Genomic DNA, 21,252 nt, shown 5'->3' on the forward strand with positions numbered 1-21,252 from the left:
TTTAAAATATTGATAAAGCATGCAAGCAAAAGTAAGTTATAGGGGTAAAACCCCAATTGTGATCAATAATATTTTAACGAACATCTCAGCTTTCCTGGAACAAGAGCAGGGGAGACTCCCACACCTGATCCCACAATTTATAACAATGACAATGACTACTATATTACATCCAGGAAAACCTTCTAAGCCCTGGAGCCCTGCAAGATTTATTTTAATAATTCCTGGGCTTCATCCAAATCAGAGAACATGAAAAATGTGCCCTTGACCAAGACTCTCAATTTGGACTGCTGGGTGATAGAAGCTTGCACCACATTAGCGTTGAACAGGTGGAGGATCTTCACAAATTCCTTTCTCCTACGTGCCGCCACAGCAGTCATATCGGAGAAAATACGTCATTTTACAGTCTTATTCACAGCAAACTGTCTCTGTTGGATCGCTTTAGTCGGTATTCTCTCTTTTACACGAAAATCTGCGAAATTTAATAATATTGTTGGTGGTATCGTGGAGTTGGGAAATGAGCCCTTGTGATGGTAAGATCACCCTCAAACTCCGGAATAACCTTTTGTTTAATGAAAGAATTGACCCACTGCAAGGTTTGGGACCCCTTGATACCTTCAGGAATTCCAACTACCTGGAGATTAGATCTCCGGGAATGATTTTCTAATTCCTCCAGTTTGCTCTCCGGGAGATTTTTACTTATGGCCGCCGTTTTAGCTTCTCCAATTACGATAGTCATCTGATCCTCCAGAACCGAGATCCTAGCTTCAGCCTCCTGGAGTCTGATTGGCAAGCTTGACATAGTCTCTTCGGTTTTCTCCAGTCGTTGATGAAGAGAGGAAAGTTCGGCTTTCTGTGTTCTCTTCAACTTACGAACTTCCTCCAAAATTAGATTCAGCATATCTTTTATATTCATCTGAAATTCACAAGCTGGCTCCATATTTGGGCTTGAGCAGATGTAAGGAGGGTCCACAGTAGGAGAAAAATCCCCGGCCATTACCTCTTCAGAGGACCCAGGGCCAATCAAAGGAACCAGTTCTTGAGGAGGAACTAGAAGCTGTATCGGAGTCCCGGTTTGAGCTTGGGTTTGGGGAGTCAATGATACTCGGGTACACCAGAGATGGTAACAGTCTGACCTGGTGCTCCTGATGTATCTATTTCCCTCACATGTCTCCCGAACTGATTAGTTGATGAAATTAAGGAGGTTGGCGAACGTTTTTCATGTCTTTGAGGATTTTGAGGCTTTAGGTGGGTTCCGTATTAATAAAAGGCTGACCGAAATTTTACAATGTGGTAGAGCAAGCTTGGATTTGCACCCCGATATCCTTTCTTGTGTTAACACCAAACCTAAGAGATATCTTGGGGTATTTTTTTCCGAAAATGTTAGCGACCTATTCCACCTGAATTTCACACCGCTCCTTTGAAAAACTCAGGCCTTGTTTTCACGCTGGAACTCTCTTCCTTTATCCATCTTGGGTCGGGTGGCCTTGATTAAAATGTCTGTTCTTCCTCTGTTTAATTTTCTGTCCTCAACCATTCCATGTATTTTATCAAGCTTCTTTTTTACCCAAGTAGAGTCGATGTTTACAGCTTTCCTTTGGGCAAAAAAATAATCACGTATCGCACTAAGCACTTTATACGAAGAATTGGAACAGGGAGGATTAGCTCTTCCGAACCTCTGTGATTATTACTATGCTTATTTTGCACAGTTCTTATCGAGATTCAAACCTCAACCACAGACAAACTTTCTTATTAATAGTTTTATGTGTTGGGAAAGTCAGATTCACTCCCTTTTGTTAATCTTTAAATCCCATAAACTGGTCCGTTATAAGTGTCTTCATTGTTTTTTTAAGAAATGACAGGCGCTCTATAAAATAAATTCCATCCCTATAATTAATTCAGCCACTCTACTGTCTGGTATTCTACCACTAGCAGGGATCACACAATCCTCAGAACTCACTTCAAAGTGGGCTTCGGCAGGATTCTGTAAGGTCTCAGAATTTCTGAACTGAAGATGGTTAACTATGACTGAAATGTCGCAAGTGATTGTTAACGATTTTATTTTTCTAGGGTCATACAACATCCTCCATAAATTCCTTGCTGAATTAGATGTTTCCCATATCGGCACACAACACCAGCTAGTTAATGAACTTTTAGAGGATGCACCCGGTAGAAAACCTGGGGTATGGAAAAAACGTTTAGCTTTAGTTAGGGGCCAGGATCTTGGACAGATCTTGGACAGAAGGCTATTAAAAAAATGAATGGATCATGAAGATTTAGACATTTCTGTGGTCAGTTATCAACAAATTTAATTTCAGTATGCTAAAAGGTGTGAATTGGCGCAGGATGTTGCTTTTTAGTAAATGGCAACTTTACTGAACCCCTCTTTCCCTTTCAAAAATGTATGCCAATCATTCAGCACACTGTTTTCGCTGTATCAAACATCCTTCAGCCAATTGGTTGCATATTATGTTGCATTGTCCTAGGATTCAGAAATTCTGGGAGGACATTTTTTGTCACTTGGATACTGAATGTTGTATTCAACTAGTAGTGAATGATTTGTTAATTGTTATCGGTTTTGATCCAGATCTTCTCCTTCCTGACCATTTGGTTAAATTTCTATACATTGCAATGGCAGTTGCTAGATCACTTTTATTGCAAAGATGGCGTACCAATCTGATTTCTTCTGTCCTGGAGTGGGCCCATAAGATGAAAGCAGTCAAAAGAAGTGAACGCACTTATGCACTACATGTGGGGGGTCTTAGGAAGTTTGAAACAATCTGGGCTGCTTATTTTGAATAAGATTAGGTGGGGTCACTGCTTTTGTATGTGGTTAAAACACTATTTTGTCTGTTTTTTGTATTGGTCCCTGACCTCTCAGTGCTTTATGTATTATTTATTAACTCTTGGAAATGTAATATTATGCCTAAAGGTAATCTCTTTTTATGGATGTACTGGTTTTAAATATACTTAATGTATTGCAATTTTGGGACTTCAATAAAAACGTTATAAATAAAAAAATGTTTAATCTGCAACTGATCACTTTGGTTCTATATTAAACATTTTTCTTTGCATTCATATAGTTCCGTTTACACAAGGTATTTTTTGTGAATGTTAATAAATAAGCATGTAAATAAATAAGTAATTCAAGCTTCTGTGTGTGAGTGGGGGACCACGTGGAAGCTGTCCACGAAAAAGAGGGGATTGTGGGGAAGGAATCAATGTGTAATAGAAGCTCTTCAAGAATGCAAACATTATGCCAATTCATAAGTAAGATGGGGATGAGAATTAAGCAACCGGTCTTTTATAGTGGCTTGTGTGAGTCGTTAAAAGCAATTTAACAGGTTCTAATAAGGACATCCTCTATTCAGGAACATGAACCATCACCTACCTAGCTGGCAGGCTTCTTTATTGGGTTCAGCATCATGCTAGGGAGGCAGTGCAATGCCTAGCAGGCCTCTCACCTCAGGGGGGGGGGGGTCTTTTTTATCACGATATCTTTTTACTGCCCATGTACAGTGATAGTACGTCAGTGGTGCTGGTGGGTGCTTTAGTGTAGTAAGTGAAGATATTCTGAATACTTAAATTGACTAAGAATTCACACATGTAAATGTTTTATTCCATGGAGTTTCATGGTATGATAAAAAAACACTAAAAGGACAAATTGAACATTAGTCGTTCGGTGGCCCCTCAAGTCGGGCTACATGTTTTATGCCAAAGCTACCCCGGGAGTCTAATGTTTTTTTTAGGACCCTATTTATTTCACCCTAACTTCTAGAGATAAACATCTACACCCAATGTAAATGTGCTAGCCTCTAGTGCAACACATGAAAGGCAACCAAATCTGAACACTCACATGCTTTAGGCCAGGAGGACATATAAGGGAAAAGTGTACACACAACAAATTGCACATGCATATTAAATATTGATCAGCCACTGTACATGTAGGTTTGTTATATGGCACTGACATCATGCAAGACTCACAAAATGCATACTGTACCTAGGCATAGCATACTTTACCTAATGCTACAAGTCATGCAAAAAATGCTTTGAAGAGTGTGGGATAAGCTTACACGTAACTTTAGACTCCTTTAGGAATCCGGCAGAGCTTAACATCCATTCCAGCCAGGATGCCTGAAGGATGAAGTAAGTCATCAACTCCCTGAAAGGATCTCTAGGGTACTTGGGATGTCAAAAAGGTATCATGTTCTATCTTGTGGTATTCCTGGTATGCCGGTGTGGAAAATTTAACCACGCTCCCTGGTCCTGAATGATTACTGGATCGAGCAACATGGTATGTGATTGGATAATCCCCATAAGCTGGATCTGCCTGCATCCCAGGTCATATAACCCCGAGACATTGTATCATTCAAAACTCCTCCTTTTGATGGCCATATTTTAATGGATCTCAGTTGGATGAGTGTTGTGCCCAATAATGTCATAATGTGTAATGGTTAAGTAAACAGAAAAACACGGTGAATATGTAAATCTGTAGTGACTGTATGTTCACAGTGGGCTTCAAATCCATTCCGCAGGTCATTGAAAATATTTAATAAATGACAGATATATCTGATATTTGGCAGCAACAATCCTGGATGTCATGATGGAATGGGAATGCTCTAAGATTCTGCTGAGGCGATAATTATTAACCATTAGTGATGGATGCTATTATGGATCAGGGATAACTCAGAGTTCCACCCGGGGAAGGGGTGTTATATCACAACATGCTAATTACAGGTACACTTACCAGGCCAGGAAGACTGCCATCCATGTGTGGGAGGTTATGTTGAACCAGGGGAATATGGAGAACAGGATCACTTCCCTGACTATGTTATGTCAAGCAGTAGCCACTAACATGGGAGGATTCCTGCTACCTGGAATACTAATCAGTCTCACAATAGTTGTGGTTCACATGTTTTCCGAAACATTCATCCACTCGGATGTATAGAGGATGTCACATACTCTAATGCTGAAGCATGATTAGTCATGGAGAAATAATCTTCATTTAATCACATCAAGAACTTCTTATTTTTATTCCCACTAATCAGTATTAAGATTGATAGGGTGACAAAAATGACACTTGCCACAAGAAAAATGTCCTGTGATTTGTGGGAGGCTCCAGCTTCTAGTTGGAGATTCTTGGCATATCCTTGATCTAGGTGGACAAGTCAGTCTTTAAAATTCTGAGATATTTCAAAGGCAAACAGGGTCTTAGATATTGGCCTGTATTGAGGATAAGCTAATTGTAGGAAGCTAGTTCTCTATACAGTGCGCTAACAAGAAGTACACTGTGTAGAGAGTCCAGTGGATCCCCATTGACTTCCAGAGACTAAAGTAGATAATACTAATGCTCTCTTTTGTGCTAGTGTGGGCGAGCAGTTAGGCTTATCAGAGGGTAGTGCTAGGCATTTGTTGTACCCACAGAGGCAATAAATGAGACACACACTCAAATAATAAATCCCAAACCAAATTAGAAAAATAACACTTCTTTTCATGAATGTTGTATAACCAAGAATTTCATTCAAGAGTAAGTATTGTTTTAGTTATCACTTTTCACAGGTAAGTAAACATTTCAAACTTGTGCATCTTTATGCACAATGCAATCCAATGGAAAGAAAAGTCATATATGTATAATGGTCAGTACAGTCGGTTTCAGGGGTTCACTTTCTGGGTTACAGAGAGTAGTGAGCCCAGGTCCAAAGTACCACCAGCGGTTCATTGGGAACTGCCTTGTTTTAGCCAGGAGCAGGGTGCTGGTGAGCTTGGTAGCTGTGTGCTACAGAGAAGGGTGCTACCTGGAAACAGGTTGCATTGGGGGACTGTGGGACATGTCAGAGAGCTCCTGAACCGGGACTTGGATTGCAAGGGGTCTTGCAGCAAGCGGGCACAGTTGGTTCATTTTTCTCTGCACCAAGACACGTAGGCTGCTGTGGCAGTTTGCATGAGCATGGTGGTGGGTTCCTTAGGGTGGCAAAATGTATTTGCAGACTTTTATATAGCGCAGGTTAGACCCGGAGGTATCAGAGCGCTTTACATGAGGATCAGCGAATTACAAGTTACAAAGAATTACATCAGTTACATGATCCAAGTATAACATAAGAGAAAAAAACTGTGATTAAACAATAACATGAGTAATTAGCGCCTAGCATAGTCAAGACACACGTCCAACGGGGCATGGAAGGGAGAGGGGAAATGATAAAAAGGGGTAAGGAATGCATATCAAGTCAGGCAAACCGGTAAGGGGGAAAGAGGTGGAAAGGGAAGGAAACACAGCGGAGAGACAAGGAAAAACTATGTCCAATGTCCGGCTGGGTAGGTGACGGCCCAGGGGTGGAACCAGAGCCAATCTCCTCTAAAGCTGCCTAAACCGCTCCACCGGGCATCGGCCATGCTAGCTCGGGCTCCACGGTCAGTACAACATTTGTGGTGTTCGCCCAGGGGGCATCGTCACAGTTCCATCGGCCGCACCAGTCCCGGTGTTACTGGAAAGCACCGCTTGCCTCACCCTCCAGCTCACCTTCAGGAGGGCTGAGTTACGTCCGTCAATGTCGGCATCAAGGAACGCGGACAAAATAATGTGGTGGGGAAATACTTTGTACAGCCAGAGATGCAAATGTAGCACCAATCACCTGGAATCTAAAAAACTGTCTAGCCCTCAGATACTAATTTAGGCCACAAGGTGGTGCTCAAGGTTTAAAAAATGAGGCCACTAACTCCTCTACATGAAACAGAGCAGTAGAGGACGAAAGGGAGAGAGAGAAGATGGTGGTCAAATGGGGAAGGTGGGTGGAAGGGATAAAGGGATTAGGAAGCAAAAAGGTTGCAGATTGAGGGATTAAAGGGGCAGCATATATAGGCAAGGTATTTATAGGCAGGGGACATGTCCAGAAAGGCAGAGCCAGTTAGATAAAAAAAATTCTAGTAGCAAGTAATCAACAGGAGCGGCCATTTTGAGTAAGGGCACAAAAAGAAAGTCATGAAATGGCGGGCGCTAGACTGGTAGTCAGGAAATCCAGAAGAGCAAGTAAAAAAAAATGAATGGGTGCCACCTCCATCAGGCAAAGTTAAGGCCCATCAGGCTGTGAGTTGCGATGAGCTATGGCCTCAGCTCAGCGACAATGGGAAACCTCGGTCGTCGTCATAGGGTCAGAATGTCATCTCAGCTGGCTAGGCTAAGCAGCAGAGACCGTAGAATGTCAGAAATCATGCTAAAAAAATGGGGGGCTATCGCCAGCCTCAGAGTTAGGAGACCAGGGTGGCACTTACCCTGTCAACTGAGCGGGCCTGTAGAGAATGCTTTTAAGGCAACAGTGGTCCTTAACCTATCATATTATTCAGAGAACAAAATAATTATAGACAACAATGTGTGCTATAAGCAAAGAAGTGTCCAGCCGGGCACTAATTTAATCAATATAAGAAGAATTCAAAAGGATTTTAGAGCACAAATATACAGTGGGATACAGTCCTGTATCCAGTACATATAAAACATGAACATATAAGACATGAACACGAGGTAATGAAGAGGGGTGGGGTATTTTCAGGCAAACTATGAGGAGGGGACGCTGGTAATCAAATGCAAGTAAACCTGGCTGTCCTCATATAGTCAACCAAATTTGGTAACACAACGGAAAAACTGAAAGGTGCTGGAATAACCTTAAGACTTAGTCATGGTGATTTTCTTGATTACAAAAACATTATTCAGCAAGGAATCACAATAGGAACAAAATTGGGTTCATTAAGTGTTTACAGCAGAGATGTCCAATCTTCATTTCTGTTTAATCCAGTCCTTATACTGTCCATTAAGATAATCATTCTCAGTTTTTCTTTGTTCAGTAGGAATGCCATGTCGCCTCCACTTGGGGGTAGTTAGAGGGCTTTCAAGACAGTCCATTTAATGTTGTTTTCAGTATGCCCTTCCTGCATGAAGTGCTGAACCAGAGGGGCGTTGAGGGTCTTGCAACGGACCCTACTCCGATGTTGTCCAATCCTGGTTTTGATTTTCTGTTTGGTCGGGCCAATGTATACTTTGGAGCATGGGAATTGAATTGGGTAAAGTGCATCACTAGTATTACAGTTCGTTAATGAATGACAGTTGATTTGTACATTGTTAAAATTGAAGGATTTGCCTTCCAAAGTGTATTCGCACACATTACAGGCACCACATTTAGCGAGGGATCTGGTTCCAATGTTCATCTAATGTTTGGCGCTGTGTGGGACTTGGCAGTGCAGCTCTTACTAACTGGTCCTAGAGATTAGAGCTTTTGCGGAAAGCAACAATTTGGCGCTCTAGTTTGAGTGTACCAGCATTGAGTAGGGGCCAATGTTTAAGTATTGATTTTCTTAGGGCATTAGAAACCGTCGAGAAGGTAGTAACACAAGCAATTTTGGTGTTCTCGTTTTTCGGTTTGGGGCTAAGTAGACCCTGTCTAGGGCAATACCAGGCTCTTTTAACTACATTTCCTACCAGCCTCCTAGGGTATCCTCTGTCCCTTAATTTGTTTAACAGTGTGCTAGCTTCCCTGAAGTAATCTTCCTTGGCAAAACAATTTCTTCTGATTCTAAGAAATTGGGAATACGGTAATGAGTCCCTGAGTTCTCTAGGGTGGTTGCTTGAGTAACTAAGGAATGTATTGCGTTCTGTGAGTTTTTGGTATAGTTTAGTATGTAAAAAGCCGTCAGAATGATAAATAGTCAGATCTAGAAAAGATATGGATGATTTGTCAACTGTACTGGTGAATGTAAGTCTGGAGCAGTTGTTATTAAGCCAATGGGTGAATTGGTGTAAGTTGTCAAGATTTTTACACCAAATGAGAAATAAGTCATCTATATATCGTCTCCAGATGGAGATTGCAGACGAGAAGGGGTTAGTGGGAGACAGTATGGTGTGTGTTTCTATGTAGTCCATAAATGGTATTGCCAGATTGGGGGCAAAAATAGCCCCCATGGACGTACCCTCAACCTGTTGGTAGTATTGTTGTTCAAAAGCAAAAAAAATTCTAGTAAGGCAAAACTCCAATAATTGGAGAAGGAAGATTGAGGGTACTCAGTGTGGTTGTGGTCTAGATTCAAGTATATTTTGTATGACAAGCAAGGCACTGGTTGGGGGGGTGTTCGTGTATAATGATTCTACATCTAATGTACAGAGTAGCTCTGTGTCTTCAGCAAAGGGAACATCTTCAATAAGATTGACCATAGCCATACTATCTCTCACATATCATTGGGTGATTGGCACAAATTCTTTTATGAAAAATTTGACGTAGTGTCCGAGAGGCTCAAGAATTGAACCACAGCCGGAAACTATGGGCCTCATTGGTGGGTTTGTGACATTTTTGTGGACCATGGGAAGGGTGTAAATTACCGGGGTTCTGGGTGCTTTAACATTGAGGAATAAATATTCCTTTTGGTTGATGAACCCTATCTCTAAAGCCTCTGTTGTTATTTTGGAAATGAGTCCTTGTAATTCCTTAGTAGGATTAGTGGAGAGTCTCATGTAGTGAACAGTATTCGAGAGCTGCCTAAGGATTTCAGTGGTGTTTACATCTCTATCTTGAAGAACAATTCCACCACCCTTATCCGCACTTTTGATGATTAATGATTCCGCGGATTTAAGTGATCTAATAGCTTTCTTTTCTTGAAGGGATAAGTTATAAGGAATGTATTTTTTAGTTTCCTTGAGTGATGAGAGATCCTTAGTGACCATTTTCTCAAATGCAATAACCTCAGGCGGGACCCTACCCACTGTGGGAGAGAAGGTGGATGGTGGCCTAAAGGGGGTATTTGATATAGTCATGGGAGAGGGATTGAGTTGGAAAAAAGCCTCTAGTCTGATCCTGCGGAAAAACCTCAAAATGTCTGTGTGTAAGTCAAGAAAATTGGTTGGTATAGTGGGACCAAAAGATAGTTCTTTATTGAGGAGAGATATTTCTGCCTCAGAGAGATTGTGTGTCGATAGATTAAAAATTGGAATAATCTGGGATTTGGACACATTATCTGTTAATTGGCTCACCATTGGAGCAGAGCCGGCCACAGGAAGCCCGATGTGCCGTGTGCCGTGGGAGGACATGGATCGCAGTGCTCCTCATTGGTAAGGCAGACTCAGGCAGCGGGCTCAAACAGACAAACAGAGCCGGAGCGTCCCGAGAGGCCATGGGCTGCAGGCCTCCTCCTCCTTATCAGACAGCAGCGAGACGGCGGGCTCACAGATAGCAAGAGCCGGTGCAGCGTGGTAGGTCATGGGCTGTGGTCCATCACAGCACCCTACAGGTCGGGCTGCTGGCTCACTAACAGCAGTGCCCTTCAAGCAGCAGCCGAGCCGGGCTAGAAGGGTAAACTTCCACTTGCAATAAATCCCTGCTCCAGACCGCATGACCCGGCAGCCACAACACCTCAAGCAACAGCGTAAGAACGAGCAGAGAAACAGGGTAACACCTCCACTGCTCACTGGGTGCCAGTCATTACACCGTACGGGAGCAGCAGAACGTGGCCTGGGCACAGCGCCATGCCAGAGGGCCAACCTCTCTTTGCAGCAGGGCCTGGTTCCAGGCTGTAGGTCCCAGCTGGGGCCGTCCCACAGCAGCGGCCTCAAGATTATCGGCAGCAGGGCACATTGCTCACTGGACGAGGCGAGACACACCCATCGCAGGTGAAACCGTTCTGTTATGTTCAACGCAGCAGAGGAGGGGGTGAGGGTCAGGGGTCGTCGGGGAGAGATTCATCTTGTCGAGAGTGTCAAAGGTGAGGCTCAATGGACAAAAAACGATTCAGCAGGTAAGCGAGTATAGATTGTATTGAGTGAAAGTGCGAGTAAAGTCCATGGCTGGGTTATGAAAGGAATATCTACCGATATACGTAATCCCCAACCTGTGAGCTCCAGGGATAAGCTCCTACTCGGCAGCCATCTTGCTAGGATTCATGCTGCAGCCCTTAGGGACCCTCTTTAGGTCCAATACCCTAAGTACCAGGGGTACCATATACTTGGGACTTACATGGAGCTTAAAGTGGTGCCAATTGTGGAGCAATGGTACAGTTTAGGGACAGCAAACTAGTACGGAGGACCTGTTTAGCAGGAAACCAGTACACTTTTGGTTGAAGCTGCATCAGTTACTAGGCAAAAACTGTAGGGTGCTACTGCAACAAAAGTCCATTTTCCTACACCAATTCTTTAGACTCGCCTTCTTTACCCTATCTAATACTGGCCTGAAGGTAGCCCCACTTGTCAATCTCTCTGAGGTAGTATGGTGAAATGCTTTCAGAAGAACATCTCTTTTATTGTGTCTTACTCTTTTTATGGACTTCTGTATTATGCGTTTGGGCTATTTCTTACACTGTAGTTTTACAGCTAATTCATGGGCCTCCTGTTTATAATCTTTAAATATGACTACAGTTTCTTCATGAATGGAAAAACTGGTCACATGCCAGGTTTTCTCTTAGTGTCAGGAGTTGAGAACTATGACATTGAAGTAGCTCATTCCCATTTGTGGGTTTCTTGTATGTAATAGTCTTCATTTTTCCATTCTCAATTCTTATTTCTATTTCCAGAACTGCAACCTGCTCTTTTGATGTACGGGTCTAATCCATTAGGCCCAGGTCACAAGTGGCTGTACATACTCCTCTTGACCTTGCCAGATGATCAAGATGTCATCAATGTATCTGTGCCAGAGGGTGTTGCATTCTTTGTATGGGTATCCCTCAGGGTATATATAATCCCTTTATAAGAAATGCATCTAAAGACCTGATAAATTTGGGACGAAAGTGCTCCCCATCATTGTTCTTTGTACTTGTAGAACAAATGTGTCATCAAACGTAAACAAGTTCTTCTTTAGTACTATCATGGCACAGGCCATACCGAAACTGAAATATGTCATATTTCCATACAGTGTTCCTCAACAGTTCTTTGATCACTCTCAAAATGTTATGCTGCGGAATACTGGCATACAGGGCCTCCACATCTAAAGTTATAATCATTGTGGTATTAATCTGTAAAATGTTCTGTATGTGTGTTACCTCGATTGCTTAATGACTCCATGACTGGTGCTTATTAAGTCATCATTCGTATGCAAGTGTGAAGAATGAGTGCCATGTCTCTCATTTGTATAATTAAGTTACCAGATTATGCTTCAATATGTGAAAAATAGCTCACTATGTGTGCCATCTTCTCCTCAATAAAGCCATTAATATATGTCTGCAAAAAGAATTCAGGCAAGTAGGCCTGTATATGTGTTATTTGTGGTCTATTGGTCTACCAAGACTCTGACAACGTTGGAAACGACATTCGGAAACATAAATAAATGCACAGGGTATATACAAAAGTCCTGACAAAAGCCTCAGCCCATTAGTGGCCTATCCACGAGGGCTGAAACATGTTGACTAAACACTATGGTGTAAGGACATTTTATTCAGTGCAAGCAACCCAAAATGATGGTATTAACCATCCCAAAGGTACACAAGTCAAGGCAAGGGATACTTGGATGAATTTTAGGTATTTTCATTCTTATCTTCTCACTAGTATACCACATTGAGACCAATATCCAAGGTGGTTGGGCCCATCCTGGTTAATAGGGACCAGGATGAGACACGATGATGAAGGGTGACACCAATAGGGTGTGTGAAGGTCAAACAAAAAACATCACATTGTCGTTGGTTTTGAAAATGAGTTCAGTCAGATGGTGACTGAACATATTTGGTTGCAGGATAACCTTCTTTGATAAGTGCTACTGTTTTTTTAACAGAATCCAAAATGACCTACAGCATATCCAAGGTTCCTTAGGGCCCTCTTTAGGATTTGGCAGACGGGATACTCTGTCAAAACGTTGCAAACATCCTTTCTGCCATATTAGAAGTGAAGTTGGCTATAATGCACTTGTAATAAAACGGATAGAATATCCTCCATGTTTGTGATGGTGTATCCCATCCACCAAACTCTGAATAAGGCTCATAGTTTGGTAGTCACTTCTTTATCCTTCCTTACATGAACCATAATCCTTATTTACATTGAAACATATCTGTTTTAGTCACTGATTAAAAGCAATTATCCCTTTCTGCGCTTCATCAGCCTTAAATATTTCTCAAATCTTAGTTAGTATTTATTTCTTGCACATAAAATACAAAGTTGCAGCGATTCCTCATTATTTTACCTGTCTCAATGGTGCTTGTCTAAACTTAATGTAACCATCTTCCTGTCTGACATTCTTTATCCCTCTTGATGTGCGCCGGCCCATTTGTCAGTAGACCTGCCAACTCACACGGTGCCACCCGGCTCCTATCACACTGTCACCCGGTGAGAAGCCAATATCCCATGGTGTCAGTGAAACTGAGCTGAAAACCACTATAAATAGTGGATTTCCAACTAGTTTTCCGAAGCTTTGAACTGCCAAAGCCCATTAAGGAGAACAGGACATCGGCACCAGCCATAGCAAGCTTTTTTGGTTTTGGAGAAAGGAACTTAGAGATGGGGTGGGGGCAAAAGTGCCCCTTAAGACCTTTTCTGCACGACACCCTGCCCCTCCTCACACAGTGAGAATTTTGTTCAAGTTGGCAGGTATGTGTCTGTTTCCTTCTCTCTTTGCATCTGTTTACTATTTTTTTAATTCATTTGTCTGTCTGTCTGTCGTCTCCCTTACAGACTGTAAATCTTATGGCTACATAATCGGATACTAATTAGGAAATATATCAGTCTGAAATACTATTTATGAAATATATCAATGGATATGGAATATATGTGTTGCCTTAGATGAAAAATATATACACATAAACACACTTTTGAAACACGGCTGTTCATTGTGATTATACACATAGTCCTCTTTGTCATGTGCAGATTTCATGTATACGAACATTTACCTTGTAACAACGAGCTTGTGCCCTTTCACGTCCATAGTGGCTTCAGGTTTCTCAGGTTTGGAACCTGGTCTCAGATCATACACCTGTACTTCCGGGTCTTGAATAAACTGGCCTAGACATAAAGAAATGTAAGAAAGTCTGTATTCTATCGAGATTCACCAATACACGAATGCATAAACATGACTGTATTGCCCTGTTGTGATGTGTCTGCAGCAAAATGGTTTGATTTGAAAGCACTGAGTCAGCCAGTTATCACATGACACTGCTGCGGACTTTGGTCAAATAAATGTCAGTCTCTGAAATCTACCAAGTGTCTTGAAATTAATTCATCATTACACCTGGCAACAATATCCCTTCTATCTATGTCACTTAAAAAAAACTTCAGGCTGATATGATACTCTGCTTTTCAGCTTCTCAGGCGCAATGTTGTTTGAGAAGATCATCAACTGTACTTGGAACCTCCTCATGAATCGACAACACCGCTTCCCTGAGGTGTGTTGTGTTCAGGGTTGCTATTCAGCGGGAGCTAGATCTCGATTTTGAATTTCTGGGTTCTACGGTCACTGCAGTGAATACACCTGAAGGGCCACCGGCAAAGCTGGCTTGGAGCGGTCTGCATCAAGGTCATGCAAAACAGGAGTGTCCCTCTCACTTGGCACCACTGATTCAGTTTAAAGTCTTTTGACTTGCACATTATCAATGGGGCTCACAGGATCTGCTTACATTCCAATCCGAGCCCCCCCCCCCAACTTCTGGCTCCAGTATCAGAAAGAGGAAAAACTGATCTTGACTCTGACAGAGGACGGTAAGCTCTTCTAAATTGGGTAGTGGTTTAGGGAGAGCCAGAGACTGTTCAGATTGAAAGGGGCAAGATGTTTGGTTTAATGTCTTCTAGGAATTTGTACAATAAAGCAAAGATTAAATGCTAGAAAAGGAGATAGACATAGAGTGAGAAACATGACAGGATTAGGTGAGATAAATTCTCCAGTCACTGGCTAGTGCATGGCATAAGACGGGCACCTCACGGTCACCTCCCCCTTAGAACATTCCTAGACATGGGAAGACTACCTTTGAAGAAGAAGAACCTGCTGGAAGAAAAAATGCTCAAGGACTTCAGACTTCTGCTGGCACTCAGGGACTGGAACTGCTCTGCAACGGTGGCTGGCCTCCTGTTCGCCTACTTCAGGGACACAAAAAGCAGAAACACTCTTGATCCAAGCAGTTCCTGCAGGACCCCTGGCTAAAGAGAGACCTGGTGCTTAGATGCCTGCCCTGGGAACCTATAAGCTGGAGGCAGGGTCAGAGAAACCTCATGGAAGTTGGAGAAAAGTGGGACTTCGTCTTTTTTTCACCCCTGGGGGATCGGGACAGGGTCCTGAAGCTTGTCAAAGGAGGTGTCATCGTAAATGAGCAAGGAAAACGGGTTTTCATGCTAAGATGCATGATGCATCACTGAAAATGGGTTTGGGAAGGACCACACTGTAAATATATCTGACCACTTAGAGCCCTGCCTGGCTTCAACCGCCACACTTGCACTACTGGAGGATATCAAGAACCAAATGTGATGAAGGTAAAACTTTGAATTGGTGCAAGGTGACAAATCTATCCTTGTGTACCTTGCCCCGCTGGATGATCCTAACTATTGAAAAGTAGACAAAGGCAGAAGGGTAAAACGTTGGCCAGGATGACGTGCTTGGCTTTTCTGACCTCTGCTGCCTCGCAGCCGGTCTGAAATTGGTCTGGTGAACCACAAACTGGCAGTTTTTAATGGTGCTTTCTTTTTTCTAGTTTCATATTGCCCTAAAACTTTAAAAATCTATCAGCCTGATTCATGTACAGGCCGTTTTGCGTGGCCCTAATAGCGAATCATAGCGATTCGCTATTGAGGACACGCAAAACGGCATTCATGTAGGAATTGCTAATTAAATAGCGATTCCTACATGTTCTTTATTTGCGAGTAGCAATTTGCTACTCGCAAAAACTCCCCATTCATTCCTATGGGCCAAGAGGCCCATAGGAATGAATGGGGAGTATCCCTTATTTGCGAGTAGCAATTTTCTACTCGCAAATAAGATAGCTATTTTAAGGGTGCCAGGGGTGTCCAAAGGACGCCCTGTAGCACCCCTAAAATGCACATTTGAACAGGTGTTGCGCACACACATGTCCAAAGGACATGTGTGTGTGCAACATGCAACTTAGAAAAATGCTTTTAAAAGCATTTTTCTGAGTTTTTGCTATTTACCGACAGGTCTGACCTCTCGGTAAATAGCCGCCCCAAAAGTGCAAAATCGCTATTTTTTATTGTGTCATGAATAGCATTTGAGGAATCTCTAATAGAGATTCCTTAAATGCTATTCCTCGCATATTTGCTAATTCTTAAATAGCGATTTTTGCATTTGGGATCATGAATACCAAATGCAAAAATCGCACTCGCAAAGGGCCAGATTCTCAGAATCTGGCCCTTTTGCGAGCGCTATTGGCTACATGAATCAGGCTGTATATCACTGGTTCCTCTCTCTGATTTGGAGTGTTTTGTTGCCATTTCTGTTTTTGCCATTTTCTCTGTTTTTAGAAACTGAAAATTAATGTTAATGTTATTAATGTTATTAATGTACTGTTTTAATGACTTTCAAATTCTTTGTGCTTCTTAAACTTAACAAGCAGTTCTCTGGGGAATTGCTGACTGTTTTTGCCATAACAACCTGGGATCGAGTGGAGTTTCACTGAGACTTGTGTTGAGACCTACCCAAGGAGTATTTATTACATTCCCAATTTGAGAACCCACTTTCTGGCAACTATCAAAGGGGATAGAATTATGAGAAAGAATTCTGAGCACTAAAACAATACATTGCTTCAGGGACAAAGCTAAAGACATATGATCCGAATGCTATGTGTTAGATTGCAAAATGTTTTTTTTCTAAATATGCATGTGACTAATCTAAGAAACATCCTAGCTGTGGCCACTTGCCTTTAAACAGAGTCATAGGGCTAAGGCACCCAAGGACTGAACCACTTCACAAGCGACTTCCGACGTCTGCTACTCCATAAAGAATGTGTTAACTATCAATGTGGAGCCAGCAGCTATTCTACAATGTACTATGGGGCAAGTGGAGGGAGGATTTGCTCACCAGTGCTTGGTGCAACCTATTTGAAATGTCACACTGAATGTTAATGTGCTAGACACTAAATATATGCACTGCATCTGCTGCATTCACACAATGCACAGTTTTAAAAAAAGGTGGTCCTTCATAGTTTTTAAATAATAGCCCTTACAATCCCATACATAGTCTCTAGCTTTCAGATTTGACTTAGTAACGTTTCAAATTTTTGTTGTGTAGGATTTATTGAGTCAGATTTGTGCCACTATTATAATCCATCTCTATGCTGTCCCTATGGAGGAAAGAACCAGAGATATTGTCCAGCTTACCTAACAATCCGTGTACCATTGGCGAAAACTTGTTGGAGGGTGGAATGTAGATTCCCAAGTAGTCAACATTAACTGGGTGCTTCTTCCAGACCCGGTGTAAACGGATTACAAAAGACAATTCCTCATTCATAGTTATCATAACATTTTTATTTTTCTGCACGGAGACGGTCAACCTATTAAGAAACAGAATGAAGACAGACAAAGGTGTTATTTCGTCATATAATCTGCTTAAAACTGCAAGATAATGTTGGGAATTTATATAACATAAAAGACAGTGGGTAGCCAAATGCCTTGATTTTTGTTTTTACGCAGAAGCTCAGGTGGATTACGCTAATGATAACATTCTTTATTACATGCTGCTTGTCATTCCATACGATGCCCAAAAGAGTGAAAATGCAACTGAAGCAAAGCATAATGATTGACAGATGGGCGATAGCGGATTACAGAGGCAAGTGCTTTAGCGCTCAGGTGAATGTTGATACAACAGAGACCTGGGCTCATTTGTTATCCTTATTTACTCCCAATGTGTTAGATGTTGTGCCCTGGAAGATCTAACTGTCGTCTGCTTGATCTCCGCTTTTCTTATATCACTTTATAACTAGGGACAGAATTTAGGGGCATATTATCAAGGACAGGCGATACATTATCGCCGCTTTTATCGGCAGGAAACTGCCGATAAAGCGGCGATAATGACCTTGATAATATGCTCTATGAATTCCAATCGAAGCCCATGTTAGATGTGAACACATCTAACATGGGCTTCGATTGGAATTCGTGTTCACATCTAACATGGGCTTCGATTGGAATTCATAGAGCATATTATCAAGGCCATTATCGCCGCTTTATCGGCAGTTTCCTGCCGATAAAAGCGGCGATAATGTATCGCCTGTCCTTGATAATATGCCCCCCAATTTACTTAACTCAACCCTTGTCAGGTATTGATGTAAGTAAGTTGGCATTCCCTCTCTGGTGCTTCTGTGGGCAATTCATTAAAGCGAAAGGAGCTGCCCTACAACCTCAAGGAAAACCTGGCGAATACGTATTATAAACAACCATGTTTTGTTGAGGGCAAGTATTATATAGAACAGCAAAACTTACAGCATATGTTGACGCAATTGAAAAAGCATTAAATAAATACAAAGTAAAAACTATGGGGCCTATTTATGAAAACTATTTCATCGTTGCGTGAAACCAGCAATGCAACAGTTTTCACTGCGCCCTCCTTGCGACAGGATGGATGCTCCGTATTTTATCTACGGTGTTCCAGGTTGCAAGGAGTTACAGATACGTCAGTATTTCTGATGTATCTGTAGGAACAAAAATGGGACATGGCTTAGGTGTTTCTAAAAACAGACGCAACTCCAGCAATGTGTCCTTTCGCAAGGGGCAAGCCCCATGTGAAAGGGCCAGCGTCAGTTTTTCGCCTGCTGTGAGGCAGGGGTAAGATATTGAAGCAGTAGCGTCCTAGAAGTGGCACAGTGAAATCTCATTGATTTCACTGCGCCACTTCTATGATTCTTTATTGTGGGGGAATGTCCACCCAGCATACAATAAACCTGATGCAGGTGTTTACAAAGTGACGCATCTGCTTAGATGCATCACTTTGTAAATATGGCTCAAAATGGCGCATTATTTTGCGCCGCCGCAGTGTCATAAAAAGTTAAGGATACCACATTACATTTTTTGTAGTTTCAGAGTAACTGCCATTGTATTGAGAAAATCAGCAAATATGTATGATTATGATGATATTAAAATCATGTATGTTTTTACACATTCAAGGACACCTTATACACTCCAAACATCAGGAGTCCAACTGTTTGATTGTTTCTTAGAACTGCATGTAAATCAATTCACCAGAAAGCACACGCCTTTAGTGCAGGTGCTTGAATAATAATGAAAAATAAGCCTCACTCACCTTTCATGTGTTATGCGACTAGTCTCAGCCCAGGACATGATGATGAATTGCGATGAATATTTGAGACTTATTTTCTCAGTGGTGATTTCTATTTTCACATTTTCATTTCTAAAATTAATCCCCACTATTCCAAAATATGTATCCAGTTTGTTATTTTTCATCATTTTGGCACCAACGAGCTGTCCATTAACCACAACGCCTATGAAAATAGATACAAGACAACAAGTTATTGTAAAGTTATACATTTCATTGAAAAGTTAAGCAGGAGTTGCAACATCAACTGGTTTGGCAAAAATTCTCTGAAATTCAGTGAGCGTTTGATGTTCCATTGTTTATATTTGACTTTGGATACAGTTGCATATCTGTATAGTGTCATTTGATTCGCAGCGGATTATATAAAGTTCTTTTACCACACATCTTCTGGTGTAATATGTGTGTGAGCAAGATGCAGAACTGAAAGCTCAGGTTACTAATTAGATGATATTTGTAGAATTACAGATTACAGTTCTGCTATTGTCCCTTTGTGAACAGAGGATAGCACATAATAATAGATTCCATACAGTTCAATTTGGGGAGGTCTGTTGCATGTAGAGGAAAGTAGGCGAGAAGTGGTTTTCATCTTTACAGACAAGTAACTATGGGCCAGATGTATCATTATTGGATTTTGCGATTCCATAAAAGCGAATTTTACCGATGCGCTATTATGGAATTGCAAAATGAAATGTATGTAGGTTTTGCAATAATAATTAAGATTCCTACATATTCCTTACCTGCAACTCGCAAATTGTGAGTCGCAAATGAGGAATGGCTTCCCATTTATTCCTCCTATGGGCCTAGAGGCCCATAGGAATGAATGGGAATTGCATGCGCAATTTGAGAGTACCCAATAGGTACTCGCAAAATGCGCATGCAATTTTAAGGGTGCCAAATGCACACCCTGTTGCACCCCTGGAATGTGCATGTGTGTACATGCGGCGCACATTCAATCCCTAAGGGCATGTATGTACGCCACATGGCACCTTGAAATATGCAAACAAGTGCATTTTTCATGGAATTCGCATATTACCACCAACTTGAAGTTGGTGGTAATTTGCGATTCCTTAAAAGCAGGCCGCAATTTTTTTGGGCTTCCTGCATTTCAATTAAGGAATTGCAAATTGCGATTCCTTAAATGGCTTCGCAGATTAGGGAATCACAATTTTTGCGATTCCCTATTTTGCAAATGCCTTTTGGGATGACACATCCCAAAAGCCCTTTCCCCATTCACAAAACGGGAAAAACGCTTGATACATCTGGCTCTATGTCACTCATAACTCAAAGTGATGAACAGCCAAGTGAGCAGCTTATAACCGCTCTGAGTTTCCTCTGTGAGAACATGAGATTGGACTGAGTGGAGGAGGAGAATTAAGAGATGAAACTGGGGGTGATAGAAGATAGAACTATTGCAACAACAACAAAATAGCCTTCACTGAACTCAAGACTGTCTTTAGCATCCGCAAAGATATATGCTTTTTGAAGGCCCTTATTTGTATCTCTCCAATCATTAAGAAATCCAAACAAAAGAGACACATTACAACTGTTGACTGTGAAGAAAAGTTGGCATGGACCCAGGCCAGTAATCAAACTCTCAGTTACGATATGGAGAACCCGATCACATTAAAAAATAGTAAGGGAAAATATATCGTATCATTGAGTTGGGGGTCATTTAACAATGGGCACATCTGAAACCAAAACATTTATTGTGTCGTTGCCGCCTCTGCTTTAATATAGTTATATTAATACATTTAGCTCCTTTAAAATGTAGAATTAGGAAATCTTCAATGAGGAAGTATTACAAAGAAATGTTGGGACTAGACAGACTATTACAATGTCCAAATATTAGCCATGTTATGGTAAATTGTGAGATGAAATGGTTCATAGACAGCAGTCTAATAAAAATAGCGATCACAGATGTCTTCTGCTTATGTATTATTAAAAAAGTAAGAACAAGAAAAAGGTTGCATGTGTTCATTTAAATTTGCATTGAAAATAATACTTGCAGATTGCACAATATCTAACCAGGAAACTTCATTTGATC

At 41.6% G+C, this 21,252-nt stretch overlaps 1 protein-coding gene across 1 annotated transcript in view; it reads right to left on the bottom strand.

Moving 5' to 3' along the window:
• ITIH2 (inter-alpha-trypsin inhibitor heavy chain 2) overlaps positions 1 to 21,252 on the bottom strand; it is a 325,176-nt gene that overhangs the window by 9,555 nt on the left and 294,369 nt on the right. The window contains exons 18-20 of the mRNA XM_078677093.1: positions 19,176 to 19,374; positions 17,261 to 17,433; positions 13,834 to 13,945 (exon numbers count right to left, since the gene is read on the bottom strand). Coding sequence (XP_078533219.1) covers positions 13,834 to 13,945; positions 17,261 to 17,433; positions 19,176 to 19,374 — 484 coding nt within the window. The remainder of the gene's footprint in view (positions 1 to 13,833; positions 13,946 to 17,260; positions 17,434 to 19,175; positions 19,375 to 21,252) is intronic.

The sequence above is a fragment of the Lissotriton helveticus genome, chromosome 1_1, assembly GCF_964261635.1.
Source record: "Lissotriton helveticus chromosome 1_1, aLisHel1.1, whole genome shotgun sequence".
NCBI lineage: Eukaryota > Metazoa > Chordata > Amphibia > Caudata > Salamandridae > Lissotriton > Lissotriton helveticus.